Source organism: Plecotus auritus (assembly GCF_963455305.1).
Source record: "Plecotus auritus genome assembly, chromosome: 5".
NCBI classification, from domain to species: Eukaryota; Metazoa; Chordata; class Mammalia; order Chiroptera; family Vespertilionidae; genus Plecotus; species Plecotus auritus.
Window position 1 is genome coordinate 11265085 of NC_137776.1, and position 14489 is coordinate 11279573.

General features: G+C 41.5%; 1 protein-coding gene across 2 annotated transcripts in view; it reads left to right on the top strand.

The window, feature by feature from the left end:
* NOP58 (NOP58 ribonucleoprotein) overlaps positions 1–1477 on the top strand; it is a 32050-nt gene extending 30573 nt beyond the window's left edge. For both annotated transcript variants that reach the window (XM_080671373.1, XM_080671374.1), the window contains 2 exons: positions 768–934; positions 1197–1477. In XM_080671373.1, coding sequence (XP_080527499.1) covers positions 768–934; positions 1197–1247 — 218 coding nt within the window. In that variant the 3' untranslated portion in view covers positions 1248–1477. The remainder of the gene's footprint in view (positions 1–767; positions 935–1196) is intronic.
* Positions 1478–14489: the final 13012 nt, after the last annotated feature.

The window sequence follows — 14489 nt, forward strand, 5'->3', positions numbered from 1 at the left end:
ACTTTTGTGTAAAATGTCCACATGCATCACCTTCCTCAGTGTTCCTCTTTCTGCTTTCTTATTTATTTATTTGATTCCCACCCGAGGATATGTTTATTGATTTTAGAGAGAGTGAGAAACATTGATCCGTTGCCCCCCACACACACCCCAACCAGGGATCAAACTCGTAACCTTTTTGTTGCATGGAACAATCAGTGCTCCAACCGAGTCACACCTGCCAGGCCCTTCCTGCTTTATTTTTATCCTTTGCACTGATTCTGTGTAAAAAGACTGTCTTGATGATAGCTACCTATTACTGAATCTTCCTTCTAATGTGTTAAGTATTTTATATGTGTTATTTCATTACACCCTAATAGTCCATTGAGATGTGCATTGCTACACTTTATAGATGAGGAAATTGAGTTTACAGAAGTTAAACGATTTACTCAGGGCCACTGCTCAGGTTGAATTAATGCATGTTTTAACTCCATAGCACAAATTCTTAATCATTTCTGATTTAATTCACTATCTTCCCCAAAACAGTGGATTTGCAGATGAGATGATCTGTCTTAATTCTAATTTCTATGCATAGCTGCATGATCAAGGGTAATTTACTTATCTCTGAGCTTTATATCATTTGTAAAGTTAGTGGTTTTGCACTAGGTAAGTGTTAATAAACTCTGGATGATTGACCAGAATGACAGGAGGAGACTAAGATTCAAAAGGTTTGGTGGGACTGAGGTCTGATACCATGTCAATTGTTATATCTTTCCATTTACCCTATTCAGTTGAAGTAGAAGAAAACGAAGAGCAAGAAGAAGAAGAAGAAGAAGGTGTACTAGTGGTGGAAGAACAGGAGACATCTGTAAAGAAGAAGAAGAAAAAGGATAAGAAGAAACACATTAAGGAAGAACCGCTTTCTGAGGAAGAACCATGCACCAGCACAGCGGTTCCTGTATGTTTGTTTTTGATTACCAATACTATAAAAGACTGTTTCTCAAAATTAGACTCATTACAAATGGATTTGCTTTGAGTAAGGGGAGAGAATATGATCTAGTACGGGTAGCTTTCTTAGAGATGGCTTATATTTTAAAATGTTAATCTTTCCCTTAAATTTATTTTTAAGAGAAATAGATCTACTTTGCTTTGTGTGAGGAAAAATTTATTAGCCATACATTTACAACTCGTTCAAAAGCATTCTTGTTGGTTATTTTCAGAGTCCAGAGAAAAAGAAGAAAAAGAAGAAGAAGAAAGGTAATGAGGACTAGTGGAAAGGAATCACAGTTGGATCACCTGGATACATCATCCTTAAGATTCAGTCAAGAGTATGCCAGAGATGCTCCCTAAGATAATCGAGGATGAACAGAGGTTTAGTGAAACAAAGTGATTACTCATCTATAGCTTTTCAAACCTACTTGTGTCTTGACATCAACTCTGTTAACTTTATTATGTCATTATTTTTAGTCTTTGTAATACAAATAAAAATATTTTCTTGGTATTTTGAGCCAGTTCTGTGATCTCTATTTTAGGTAGAGAACCTTTGGCCCTTTCTATATTTTATTTGGTGTTTGATGATTACTGTTTTTGATAAGCATATCTGAAAAGTGAGAGTTGTGAATTATTCATTTGAAACAGCCTTTTGTAAGGCAGTTGTTAGATGGACCAATTTAAGAGTCTCTATGTTTCTCTCGCTCTTTTGGACTTCCATTTTTTTTCCTTTTCTGCTATCTTTCTGCCTCTGAATTTATTTAAATAAAGCTGGTTTTTGTGTTCAGAATTTTAAAATTAGATGAGCAAAAATATTGGGCATCTCTCCAGAAAGAAAGAAATCATGTCCCTAACTTTATTTACTTACTTGGAATTCCAAAAGATGCAACAAAGTAATTCTTTTTTCTTCTTTAAAAATATATATTTTTATTTATTTCAGAGAGAAAGGGAGAGGAAGAGTGAGATGGAAACACCAATGATGAGAGAGAATCATTGGTTGGCTGCCTCCTGCACGCCCCACATGGGATCGAGCCCACAACCTGGGCATACGCCCTTGACCAGAATTGAACTTGGGACCCTTCAGTCCACAGGTCAATGCTCTATTCACTGAGCCAAACTAACTAGGGCACAAAATAATTCTTAATGTAGGCCCTGAATTGTTTCTAAAGTAATCTAAAGGAACTTTTTATAAAGGGTAATATTCATTTTATAAAGAATGGGGGGTAAAGGGAAAAATAAGCTGAGCAAAAATAAAATGTTAGTAGGTGTGGTGTAAACCAGGACTTAGGACACCAAAGAGAAATCTTTATAAAAGATGGTGTTTAATATGTGAACAGCAGCCTGGTTGACAGCCATGTATTATCATGACAGTCACAATTCTCAGGATTGTTACGTCTTGCATTTCTGTGTATGCCATGGGCATCATGCTAAAACCCAAATCAGTAAAAGCATTCAAGGGGTTGGGCTAGTTAGAATGATTATGATTTTATCTTTTGAGTTGCACCGTCGCCTTTTTTTTTTTTTTTTTTTAAATCCTCACATGAGGATATATTTTACTGATTTTGAGAGAGAGAAATATCAATTGGTATGCGTTCTGTCCAGGGATCGAACCTGCCACCTTTTGGTGTATGGGACAGCGCTCCAACCAAGCTACCTGGCCAGGGCTCCACTTATGCTTTTAATGTAACTGGGCAAATGAACACCCCTCCCCCCTCATTTTCTTATATGTAAATCATAAATAATGGTCAACATTACCTGTCATAACTGGTTTATAGAAATTAAGATGATACAAACTTTTAAGAGATGTAAATGCATTTCAAGTTTAGGTATTTTGATTGAAGTAAATGCTGCATGAAGTACATGTAGCCATCTATAGACAACTTTCTATAACATAAAGCTGTTCATTTTTTCCCCAGAGAATGTCGTCATTTTGCCTCATCCAGTAGTATCCCAGACACTTTATTGACTTTTAGATGAATAACTTTTAGATGAAAGTGGCGTATGGACTGCCAAGAGCAGTATAGTCAAAGCTTTCTGTCTGAAGCAAAGTAGACTGAGAATACTAAAGTCCTAGTCAATTTGAGTTTTCTACAGGCCTGGGGAAAACAGTTGAATCACAGAGCTACCAGCTTTTTCTTTTTTTAATACCCCTTTTTATTTTATATATTTTTCCCCATCAACAGAGCTCTCAGCTTTTAAGTGCCAAAGTCTGAACTGTTTAAAGCACTAACCAAATGGGAAGTTATGGTTCTTTGTGCTAAATTGAAGCACTGGTCCTATTGAAGAGACTTGGGAACATAGGCTGAAATGAGAAGCTCAGGTGAATTTTATATACCTAATTTTGATCAGCAAATTTGAAGAATTTTCTTGTGATAGCCACATAAAATAATCCCTACTTAAAAACTTAACTCATTCTTTATTGAATTCCACACCCTTCTCTTCAAAATTGTAATTTTATATTTTCTAGTTTAAACTAACTTATATTTCTCCACTGTCTTCTGGGTCCTCAGTATGCTTACCAAGGCCTTGGCTGAGCCGTTTCCTTAGGCGCCCCACCCTCGGAGCTTTTTGCAGTTCTCTGTCCACTTGTTGCTTCTCAAGGCCATAAGTCCATCTTTTAAGACTTGGCTTTGGCTCATTCTCTCCTCCCCCGCTGTACCTCTGATTCTGACAAGTGCAAGCTACTCTGTGTTGGGACATTTTCTTAGCCTGAAAATTGGAATCTTGTTGAAATACATGGTAGTGGGTATATGGTTGGTCATTGTATTTTCTGTTTGCTTGAAAGTGATCATAATTAAAAGTCTTATTTTTTTAAAGCAATAACATGCTATTTATTTTGCTTTAATTCTGAGTTCTTTATCTCTGAAAATTCTAAGATACTTGTACAACATTCTTGGTCAGCAAGCATTTGGGATGCCCACTAGAGGCCAGGTACCTGCTAGGTAACCAAGAGAACTCAAAGAAGATGTAGCAGCTGCTACCCTCAGGTAGTTCACAAAGTCAACCTGAAACCCTCCTGAGGAAGATGGTCATGTTGCTATTTAAGTCCCTGCTTGCTTAAAGAAGTGGGAATGCAGGGGAGCAGAATTCAAGATCTCAATAGAAGATCAGAAATACAGACATTTTGAAAGGGAAAGCTGTGAAGTGCAATTAGAGTTTATGGAAGAGAAATCCCTCTTGCACTACCTGTGAAAAGATACTGCACTCTGAAGAAAGAAAACAGCAGAGCAGCAGCAGAGACCACCTCTTGGCAGGTAATTGAATTGTAAGTGGCTACATTCCATTGTGTCCCATATCCCCACCCTGAAACTGCTCTCCCAACATCCTTTGAGTTTTGGCAATTTGGCATTCACCTGGAGAGCCAGGCTGAACCATAGAAGTGTAGGTAAGCCATCACATGAATTCTTAGGACCTCAAAACCTGCCTTCCTAACCTGAGACAAGAAGCAGAGAAGGCCTTGGTTTCTATCAGGGGTAAATGTGTCTGACTCCAGCAAGAGGTGGTCAGACAACAAATGCATCTATTTATATCCTATAATCTGCTGGGCCAGCAACATACTAATAACCAGCAGCCATGATGGAGAGGCCACAAACTGTCAGAATGGGGAGGTCCCTATTCTAGCGGTCAGAGAATATACATACAAAAGTCTTGCATAAGCCAAAAAGTACTATATAAATTAGTATCCTTGCTGCTGTTATGAGCTGGTTTCATTGTTCATGTCCTTGGACAAGTCAACATGTGCCTTCTCTAAGCCTTAATTTCTTCATCTACAAGATGGAAATAATTGTTTATCTCATTGGCTCTTGGGAACTCATAATTTATGCAAGAATTTCTTATAAACTGAAGAAGTATAAAGTATTACTCAAAATCTGTTATACTTAAAAATGGAAAGACCCGAAAGTTATGTATTGCAGGGGAGAAGGCTGGGAGGCATTAGGGAGCCTTCTATGGTAGCCACTAGCCAGCCATTTTAAAAAAATATATTTTTATTGATTTCAGAGGAAGAGAAAGAGAGAAACATCAATGATGAGAGAGAATCATTGATTGGCTGCCTCCTGCACGCCCCCTATTGGGGATTGAGCCCGCAACCCGAGCATGTGCCCTTGACCGGAATCTAACCTGGGACCCTCTGGTCTGCAGGCTGATGTTCTTCCCACTGAGACAAACCTGCTAGGGCCAGCCAGCCATTTACCAGACCCATTTCTCTTATCTCTGGGCACATAACTAGATTATATTCCTCGGCCCTCCTTGTAGTTAGATGTGACTGAGTTCGAGTCAATGGAATGGTAGTGGTGGTAACTCACCACTTGGAAGCCTGGTCCATAAAAATGAAGTTGTCAGTGCCCTTTTCTGACCCCCTCTATTGATGCAGACTAACAGTAATCTTGGGAGCCAGGTGTTAAGATACAGAAGCTATAAGGTAAAAAACCTGGTGCTCGGAAACACCACCACTGGCTTGGAGGACAGCTATCCACTAATCGGGAACATCCGTTTTGGACATTACAGAGAAAGAAACTTTTGTTACCTTTGGGATATTATGTTAGCTTTAAACATGAAATTGCCGATATTTTTATACCTGTAAAAATGTAATATGGTTCAACCTAATATTTTTATTTGTTTCAGCAGCTAGTGTAACCTTAAACAATTTTAGAGAAAGTTTTTGTGTGTTTTTTTAAATATTTTATTGATTTTTTACAGAGAGGAAAGGAGAGGGATAGAGAGTTAGAAACATCGATGAGAGAGAAACATCGATCAGCTGCCTCCGGCACACCTCCTACTGGGGATGTGCCCACAACCCAGGTACATGCCCTTGACCGGAATCGAACCTGGGACCTTTCAGTCCGCAGGCCAACGCTCTATCCACTGAGCCAAACCGGTTAGGGCAAAAGTTTTTTTTAAATTATTATTTATCTGTTTGTTTTTCAACACTTTTTTAATCCTCACCTGAGGGTATTTTTCCATTGATTTTTAGAGAGAGTGGAAGAGAGAAGGAAAGACAGAGAAATATTGATGTGAGAGAAACATGGATTGGTTTCCTCCTGCACACGCCCTGGAGTCTGCAACCCAGGTACGTGTCCTTGACCAGAATCAAACCCAGGACTCTTCAGTTCATAGGCCAACACTCTATCCACTGAGCCAAACTGGCTAGGGCAAGAAAGTCTTTTTTTTTTTTAATCCTCACCCATGTTGAGAGTAAAGGTAACGCCGGTTGTCTTGATCTGGCATCTAGAAGGGTTCAGCAATCTGGAGAAGGGCTGTGTGTAAATTAAATAAGAGTCCAGAGACGAAACATAATTTTGAAAGTCATTATAGGGAGTCAGAGAAGTCTTAGCTAAAGGAACTAAGTTCTCCTTGTCTCAGGACCCCTTGCTTTTTATTAACACATTTGTCCCAAGGCAAGGTGGAGATATACACATCAAAGGCCAGGGTTAGGTACAGAATCCATTGTCAGATTGGAAGAATTACCTCCGACTGTTCAGGTGTTTGGCCAGGAGGAGGCAATACATGTAGATTAAGATGCCCTGAGCTGTCTGGCAGCAAGCAATCATTTAATGCATCCTTTTCAGGTTTGGGGAAATGTCTTTAGCCATTCCCAACAGGTGATAACATATGTTTCTCAGTCCTTGTTGAGTCCCCAAGTTCCATCAACCTTTTGATGAAACTTGAAATTATGACATGCTGGAATTGGCTTGCGGCATAAAGGAAAGATCAATTGCTTCCTACACACCCCCTGAGGACCCTCAACCTAGGTATGTGTCCTGACTGGAGTCAAACCCGTGATCTTTTGGTATATGGGACGATGCTCCAACCAACTGAGCCACTTGGCTAGGGCTTAGAGAAAGTCTTTTTTTTTTTTTTTAATTTTTTTAAATATATTTTATTGATTTTTTACAGAGAGGAAGGGAGAGGGATAGAGAGTTAGAAACATTGATGAGAGAGAAACATTGATCAGCTGCCTCCTGCACACCTCCCACTGGAGATGTGCCCGCAACCAAGGTACATGCCCTTGACCGGAATCAAACCCGGGACCCTTCAGTCCGCAGGCTGACGCTCTATCCACTGAGCCAAACCGGTTTCGGCGAGAAAGTCTTTTAACAACTATGGTACTGGCTATTTGTTTGGTTTTATTTTTTTTATTATTTTTAAAATTGATTTCAGAAAGGAAGGGAGAGGGAGAGAGATAGAAACATCAATGGTGATAGAGAATCATTGATTGGCTGCCTCCTGCACATCCCCCACTGGGGATCAAGCTCACAACCCAGGCATATGCCCTTGATCAGAATCAAACCCAGGACCCTTCAGTCCACAGGCCAATGCTCTATCCACTGACTCAAAACAGCTAGGGCCTATTTGTTTTATTGTTTGTTTGTTTTTTCCCTGCGGAGACCATGAGGGGTCTATCTTTTTTCATAGCTTTGTGGTTCGCCACTGTAATCACCGCACCTTTTCCACTAAAGAGCAAAAATAAATGAAAAAATTATTTGAGATTTATCAGTTCCCCACACATGCCCTCCCTTAGTTCCCCGATACTAATCACTATACTTCAGGCTAAGAAATTGCCCCATGGTTTTGAAGGTATTGTGAAGGTCTGGAGTGAATATCCCCAGAAAGTGCCACCCTCGCATGCACATTATTTTGAGATGAAAACAATTAAAATCCAACAAACTCAAGGAGAGTTTCTTACCTCCCCTTTATCTGCCTAAAGAGATTCAGACAGAAAAACCTGCTTCAGGAAGGGAAATAACGTTCACTTTAACACAGTATGTTCCTTAGATTCCCCTTTGTGTCCCATTGTTTCTGGGTGGCCCTGCAAGAATTTGTTTACCAATGTTTGCTCTTTCTCATCTACTGTGAATTGCCTACTGCCTTCTTAGTCCAAAATGGCATATATACCTCATTTTGCCTCATTGGAATGCTCAGGCTTACGTGAATTCCCTGTGTGCATGAATTAAAATTTTATTTTCTCTTGTTAATCTGCTGTATGTTATTTGACTTATTTGACCAGCTGGGTGAACTAAAGGGGTGAGGGGATAGTTTCCCTGGCCCCGACAGTATTAAGGTCTCATCCTCATTTGGTGACAGAAATATATCAAGAAATTTAATGTTTGTGAAATGCTGGATTGGAGACAAAAGAGTTGTCCTAAGTATTAATGCAAATGACCTGATTTGATCCTAAATGATAGGTAATTTCGCCCTGGCTGGTTTGGTGCAGTGGATAGAGTGTCGGCCTTCAGACAAGGGTCCCGGGTTTAATTCCAGTCATGAGCACATGTCTGGGTTGAGGCTCAATCCCCAGTGGGGGGCGTGCAGGGGGAAGTCAATCAGTGAGTTTCTCTCATTGATGTTTCTATCTCTCTCCCTTCCTCTCTTAAATCAATAAAAATGTATTTTTAAAAAACGATAGGTAATTTCAAAGAAAGCATTAAGAGATGTTAAGATTTTGCTATCATTCTCCACTTGTTCTAAACGTGTTTTTATTCCTTTCTCATAGTCTTCCTCAGCACCATCTCTTATCAGTGCTTAAGATTGGGTTTTCTTTCCTCTTCCCAAATCACAGATGTTTTCCCACCCTGTGAAATCTAGTGACTGGCCAGAGCTTTACTGCATTGTATTCTTCTGAAGGAAATCCTTTTCTTAACTGCCAGGAATTCAAGGCTCCAAACTGGGAAAGGGAGGGTTGGGGAGGTTGGCATACTGCCAGGTCATTGCCTTCTTTTCCCTTCAGCCATCTGCAGGCGACTGGCTGGAGCCCACGGGTGAAACCACAGCCTCCCAGGGCTGGAAGGGACAGACTGTCAGGGATCCTGGGTGGTTTGAGACCAGTCATTTCTACTCTATTTAGTCAGGACCTCTCATAAACCACAGCCTCACCTAACTTTATGCCTTCAAAAGGAAGAAATCATATAAACGGTTTATTGCATATTAAAAACAGTACAGTATCATAAAGCTTTCCATCTAAACCAGAGTTTGGCATACTTTTTTTGCAAAGGACCAGTAAATATTCTAGATTTTACGGAACATAAGATCTCTAATGCAACTACTTAACTCTGCCATTGTCACCATAGACAAATGAGTGTAGCTGTGTCCCAATAAAACTTCATTTGTGGCCCTAGCCGGTTTGGCTCAGTGGATAGAGCGTCAGCCTGTGGACTAAAGGGTCTCAGGTTCGATTCCGGCCAAGGGCACATGCCTGGGTTGTGGGCTAGATCCCTCCCAGTAGGGGGCATGCAAGAGGCAGCCAATCAATGATTCTCTCTTATCATTGATGTTTCTATCTCCCTTTCTCTTTGAAATCAATAAAAATATATTAAAAAATTAAAAAAAAACTTTATTTGTGGACACTGAAATTTGTTACATGGCACATAAAATAATTCTTTTTTCCCTAGCCATTTAAAAATGGAAAAACGTTCTTAGCTCATGGTCCTTACAAAAAAGTCAGCTGGCTATAGTTTGTTGACTTGATCTAAAACTCTGGTTTTCAAACTGCTTTGGCAAGTCCTCTGAGGGAAGAAAGGGCTGGCGGACATGGGCAACCCCCACTCCGGCTTCAATAGGCACCATTCCTCTTTTTTCTCTTTCACACATTGGGCCCCCAGGTTCTGTTTTATTAAAAGGAAAGGTTCCACAGCCAAAAGTGTACAAGTTGCTGATCTCACCAGAATCCCCTTTTCTGCACCTGCAGCCCCTTTTTACGTTTTTCCTCAGTGGAGATGGAGCATAGTATGTTACCTAGTTCACTTTACGGTTAAACAAGCCTGGTCCTTTCATACACATCATAAGTCTGTTATGTTATTCCAAACCTTTACTTTGTACTCGTGACCTTTCTCTCCAAGTTCTCAAGAGTCCTAAAATGCCCGGCCGGTATGGCTTAGTGGTTGAGCGTCGTCCTATGAACCAGGAGGTCAGGGTTTGATTCCTAGGTCAGGGCACGTGCCCCGGGAGTGCGGGAGGCAGCCGATCCATGATTCTCTCTCATCACTGATGTTTTTATCTCTCTCCCTTCCTCTCTGAAATCAATAAAAAAATATATTTTTTAGTCCTAAAATATTCACTAAGTGAAATAATAGGTCAGAGGAAAGAGTACCTTTCTCTATTCCAGCATATTTTCTCTCTTACACAGGGTGGCCAACAGCACCGTGGCAGAGGGAGAGCCCACATTGTACTAGAATAAAGAAATAAGTGACTAAGCCAAAAGACTGTTTGGAATCTGGTCTGAGGACAAAGAGAGTTCCTCCCTGGGAACAAGAAGTCCTGAGATCAGAATCCAGAAAAACCTTGACTGGGTAGGAAGCACACTGGTACTAGGAAGTTGGTAAGAGAAGCAATTTAGGATCGGTGCCCCAGGCAACAGGTGTGCCTCAAGATGCCTCCTTTATAATAATAAAAGCATAATATGCTAATTAGACCAGATGTCTCCTTTCAGGACAAAGCCTCAGCGGGCAGGGGCTGAGGCAGAGGCGGGCAGAGGCCCACGGTGGCGGGTGGGGGCCGGGGCCAAGGCCCTTGCATGAATTTCGTGCATTGGGCCTCTGGTATACAAATAATACATGTTCATCATAGAGAAAAAATTATATGAATACTAAAGAGAATTAAATCACCCGTAATCCTGTTGTTACAAGCGGAGAGAGGTCCTCATCCCCGCCTGTCGCTCCTGGGAGTGGACAGTCCAAGAAAAAGAATTTTCTGAGATGTGCACAGGAGAATGAGTGGTTTATATTTGTGTGGAATTAACCCCCCATGTTTCCCAAAGTCCCACTTCCCTCAGTCCCGCCACAGACGTCCCATTTTGCTTTTAAAAGAGCTAAAATAAAAGCCAGTGTCCAAGTTTCTGTTCCATGCGGAAGCAGTCTGATCCAGCATCAGGCCAGCTTCGTTTGTGTCTCCAGCTGCAGTCCATCAGTCCTTCACGTGTGGGGTGGGCCATGCAGGCGAATGCAAGAGAGCCAAAAGCAACAAGAGAGAAGACTCCTTTGCTAAGGGGATTATGTATCCCAAACTTTCAGGCTTGCAGTAGCTCCACCCATTCTGGCCAATGAGCTCTGTTCTCAGGTGTGATTGATAGGTGAGTACCTTCCCTAGGTTGCCTTTGGAGCAGCTGGAAGGGAAAGGAGAGTTCAGGGAGAGAGTTTTATTGTTGATATTTGTGTCTTACAAGATGGGAGAGAGAACCAATCAGGGTAAAATAGCAACAACTGGTGAACTTGAGTAATGTATATGTAGGAAAAACTACTCCCTCCAAAGAAAAGTGAGCCATCGTATTACTCCCGTGCTTGCAACTCTAATGGCTTCCCATGACAAGAAACTGAAAACCCCTTATTAGGACAGACAAGGACCCTGCGATGGGGCCCTGCTTATCTCTCTGGCCTTTCTCCTTTCATTCCATCCTTTGACCTCAGCCTTCCAGATGGGAGTACTTTAGCTCATTCCTGCCTCAGAGCCTTAGGACTTTGGCTTCCTCTATCTGAATACCATGCTCCTACCTTCAGCCCACAGGGCCGAAGTATGCAAATCACCTCCCCAAAGGAGCTCCTTCTCCAACCATCTTTCTCACATTTCTCACATCCGTGTACCCCAAACTCAGCCGTATCTCTAGCAGACTGTAAATCCCAGGAGCACTTCACCCTACATCCTGCACCTGCCATTCAGCCTAAAAGGACTTGCTCAATAGCTTTGAATGAATAAATGAACAAAGAGGAAGGAGATGGGGGCCATAGAGCACATTAGTGAAGGAAGTGGTGCAGCGAGGACAAGGAGGTCTGGGTAAAAGTGGGTGTGGGTCCCTGAAGTGCAGTGGAGGCAGCTCTCCGAGCTGTGAATGGATGTCTCTGAAGTACAAGACAATGTGTGACACAGGAGGAAAAGACAGTTTCTCTTGCTTCCCTACTTCCCTCCCATCCTTGGAAGCAGGAAAAGGAGCTGCCAGGGATGAAGGCATTTGCTTCTTCTCATACTTGGAAACCATTAAAGCTGCATTTGAATCTTTGCCTCACACCTAGAAGATAGAAACTAGAAAATAGCCCAGGGAAGCCAACATCCTGACTTGGATTCATAAACACGTTTTTAAAAAAGAAAGGAAGGAAGAAAAAGAGAAATGGTGGTGATGACCCAACCATCGTCAAGAAACCTCTTGAACTTTCATTGGTTTGGTATTAATGGGAGCCTTTCATCTTCAGAACTTTGTACTTGTTCTGCCAAGCGGAGGAAGGGAAAATGCAGACAGCCCTGTCTGCATAATCACCCACTGCCGGCCCTCCCCAAACTCGGGCTCCGCTGGAGGCTCACCCTGCTGGTTCTCAGAGGCCCCAGGCTAGCATGAGAAATCAGTGGGAAAATGTTCCTTTAGATGTCAAATCAGCAGCTTCTACCAGAAAACAGAGCCAGATGAATAAAGCCGCAGGCAAGGACAGGCAAGCCCTTATGTTGCTTCTGTGAACATTGGAACATTTCCTCACAAATGCTTAGCCTGGAGTTTTTAGACCAAATGCTAATATGTTCTACCCTAAAACACAATTTACAAAATGAATAGATCCTTTCCCAGGGCATCTCACGATTACTCTCATGCCTCTTTATCTCTTGGTAGGACCATTTTTAAGGGAGAATAATTTATTTAAAAGTATATTTTACAGTATATGGCTTCCTCCAAAGAATTACCTTTTCTCCCATTTTCTATAATAACTTTTTTAAACAAAAGTTTTAATTTTTGAATAATTTTAGATGTACGGAAAAGTTACAAAGATAAGACAGAGTGCCCATAAACCTCTCACCCAGCTTCTTCTACTGTTAACATCTTATATTATTCAGGTACATTTGTCACAACTAAGGAACCAACACTGGACTGTTATTATTAACTAGAGGCCCGAAGCACGAAATTCGTACAAGAGTAGGCCTTTTTTCCCCAGGCTGCCGGCACCGGCACCGGCTTCCCTTGCAACCCTGGCTTCGTCCAAAAGGATGTCCAGTCTAATTAGCATGTTATATACGCTTTTATTATTATAGATTAAACTCCACATTTATTTGGATTTTATTAGTTTTTCCCTAAGGTTTTTTTTTTTTTCTTTCCATTTCAGATTTCATCCAGAAATACCGTATTACATTTAATCATCATGTCTCTTTAGGCTCCTCTGGCTGTGACAGTTTCTCAGATTTTCCTTGTTTTGTTTTGTGTTTTTTTAAAATATATTTTATTGATTTTTTACAGAGAGGAAGGGAGAGGGACAGAGAGTTAGAAACATCAATGAGAGAGAAACATCGATCAGCTGCCTCCTGCACACCCCCCACTGGGGATGTGCCCACAACCAAGGTACATGGCCTTGACGGGGATCGAACCTGGGACCCTTGAGTCCGCAGGCCGACGCTCTATCCACTGAGCCAAACCGGATAAGGCAGATTTTCCTTGTTTTTTGATGACCCTGACAGTTTTGAGGAGTAGTGGTCAGAGTTGGTAGACTGTCCCTCAAATTAGGATTGTCTGATGTTTTCCTCACAATCAGATGGGCACTGTGGGCTTTTGGAAAGAACTCCTCAGAGGTGAGATGCCCTTCTCATCATGCCAGGGGTGGATGGCATTACCAGGCATCCCTGGTGAGTTCACCTTCATCATTCGGTTAACGCCGAGTTTGCCAGGTTTCTTCACTCTACAGTTACTATTGCTCCCTTTCTGTACTCTATTTGGAAGCAAATCACTAAGTGTAGCTACTCTCAGAAAGGTGGAGGGGAATGGAATGTGGGGTCGTGAGGGAGTGGAGACTAAGCTCATCTCCTGGTGAATGTACTAAATGGAATTCTTCTGTCAGGAAGATTTGTTTCTTCTTCCTCATTCATTCATTCATTCATTTATATCTGTGTGGACTTACACTAATTTTTACTTTGAGTTATAATCCAACACTATGTTATTCATTTTTGAAATAGGAATTTTTAGGGGTGAAATAGACAAGTTTAGGGAATTTTTAAAATTAAGGGGGTCCATGGAAAAAACACAGGGCTACTGAGTTGCAAAAGGTTACATTTCCATAAGACAAGGGAGTTGGGAGAGGCAGCAGTTACATTTCCAAAAGATAAGGAAACTGGGAGTAGCAAAAGGTTTATATCTACACTAATAAAAGAGAAACATGCTGCCCTAACCGGTTTGGCTCAATGGATAGAGCGTCGGCCTGTGGACTGAAAGGTCCCGGGTTCGATTCTGGTCAAGGGCATGTACCTTGGTTGCGGGCACATCCCCAGTGGGAGGTGTGCAGGAGGCAGCTGATCGATGTTTCTCTCTCATCGATGTTTCTAACTCTCTATCCTTCTCCCTTCCTCTCTAAAAAATCAATAAAATATATTAAAAAAAAAAAAAAAGAGAAACATGCTATGCCCACAAGCCACACCCACCATCCAATCAGGAGCAAGTATGCAAATTAACCCAACCAAGATGGCTGCAGTCACAGAGTGAGCAGGAGGCTTGGGTTTCCCCGGCAATGGAGGAAGCCAAGCTTCCCGCCCTGGCCAGCCCTGGTCTCTGCTCAAGGCTACAAAGTTTCAAT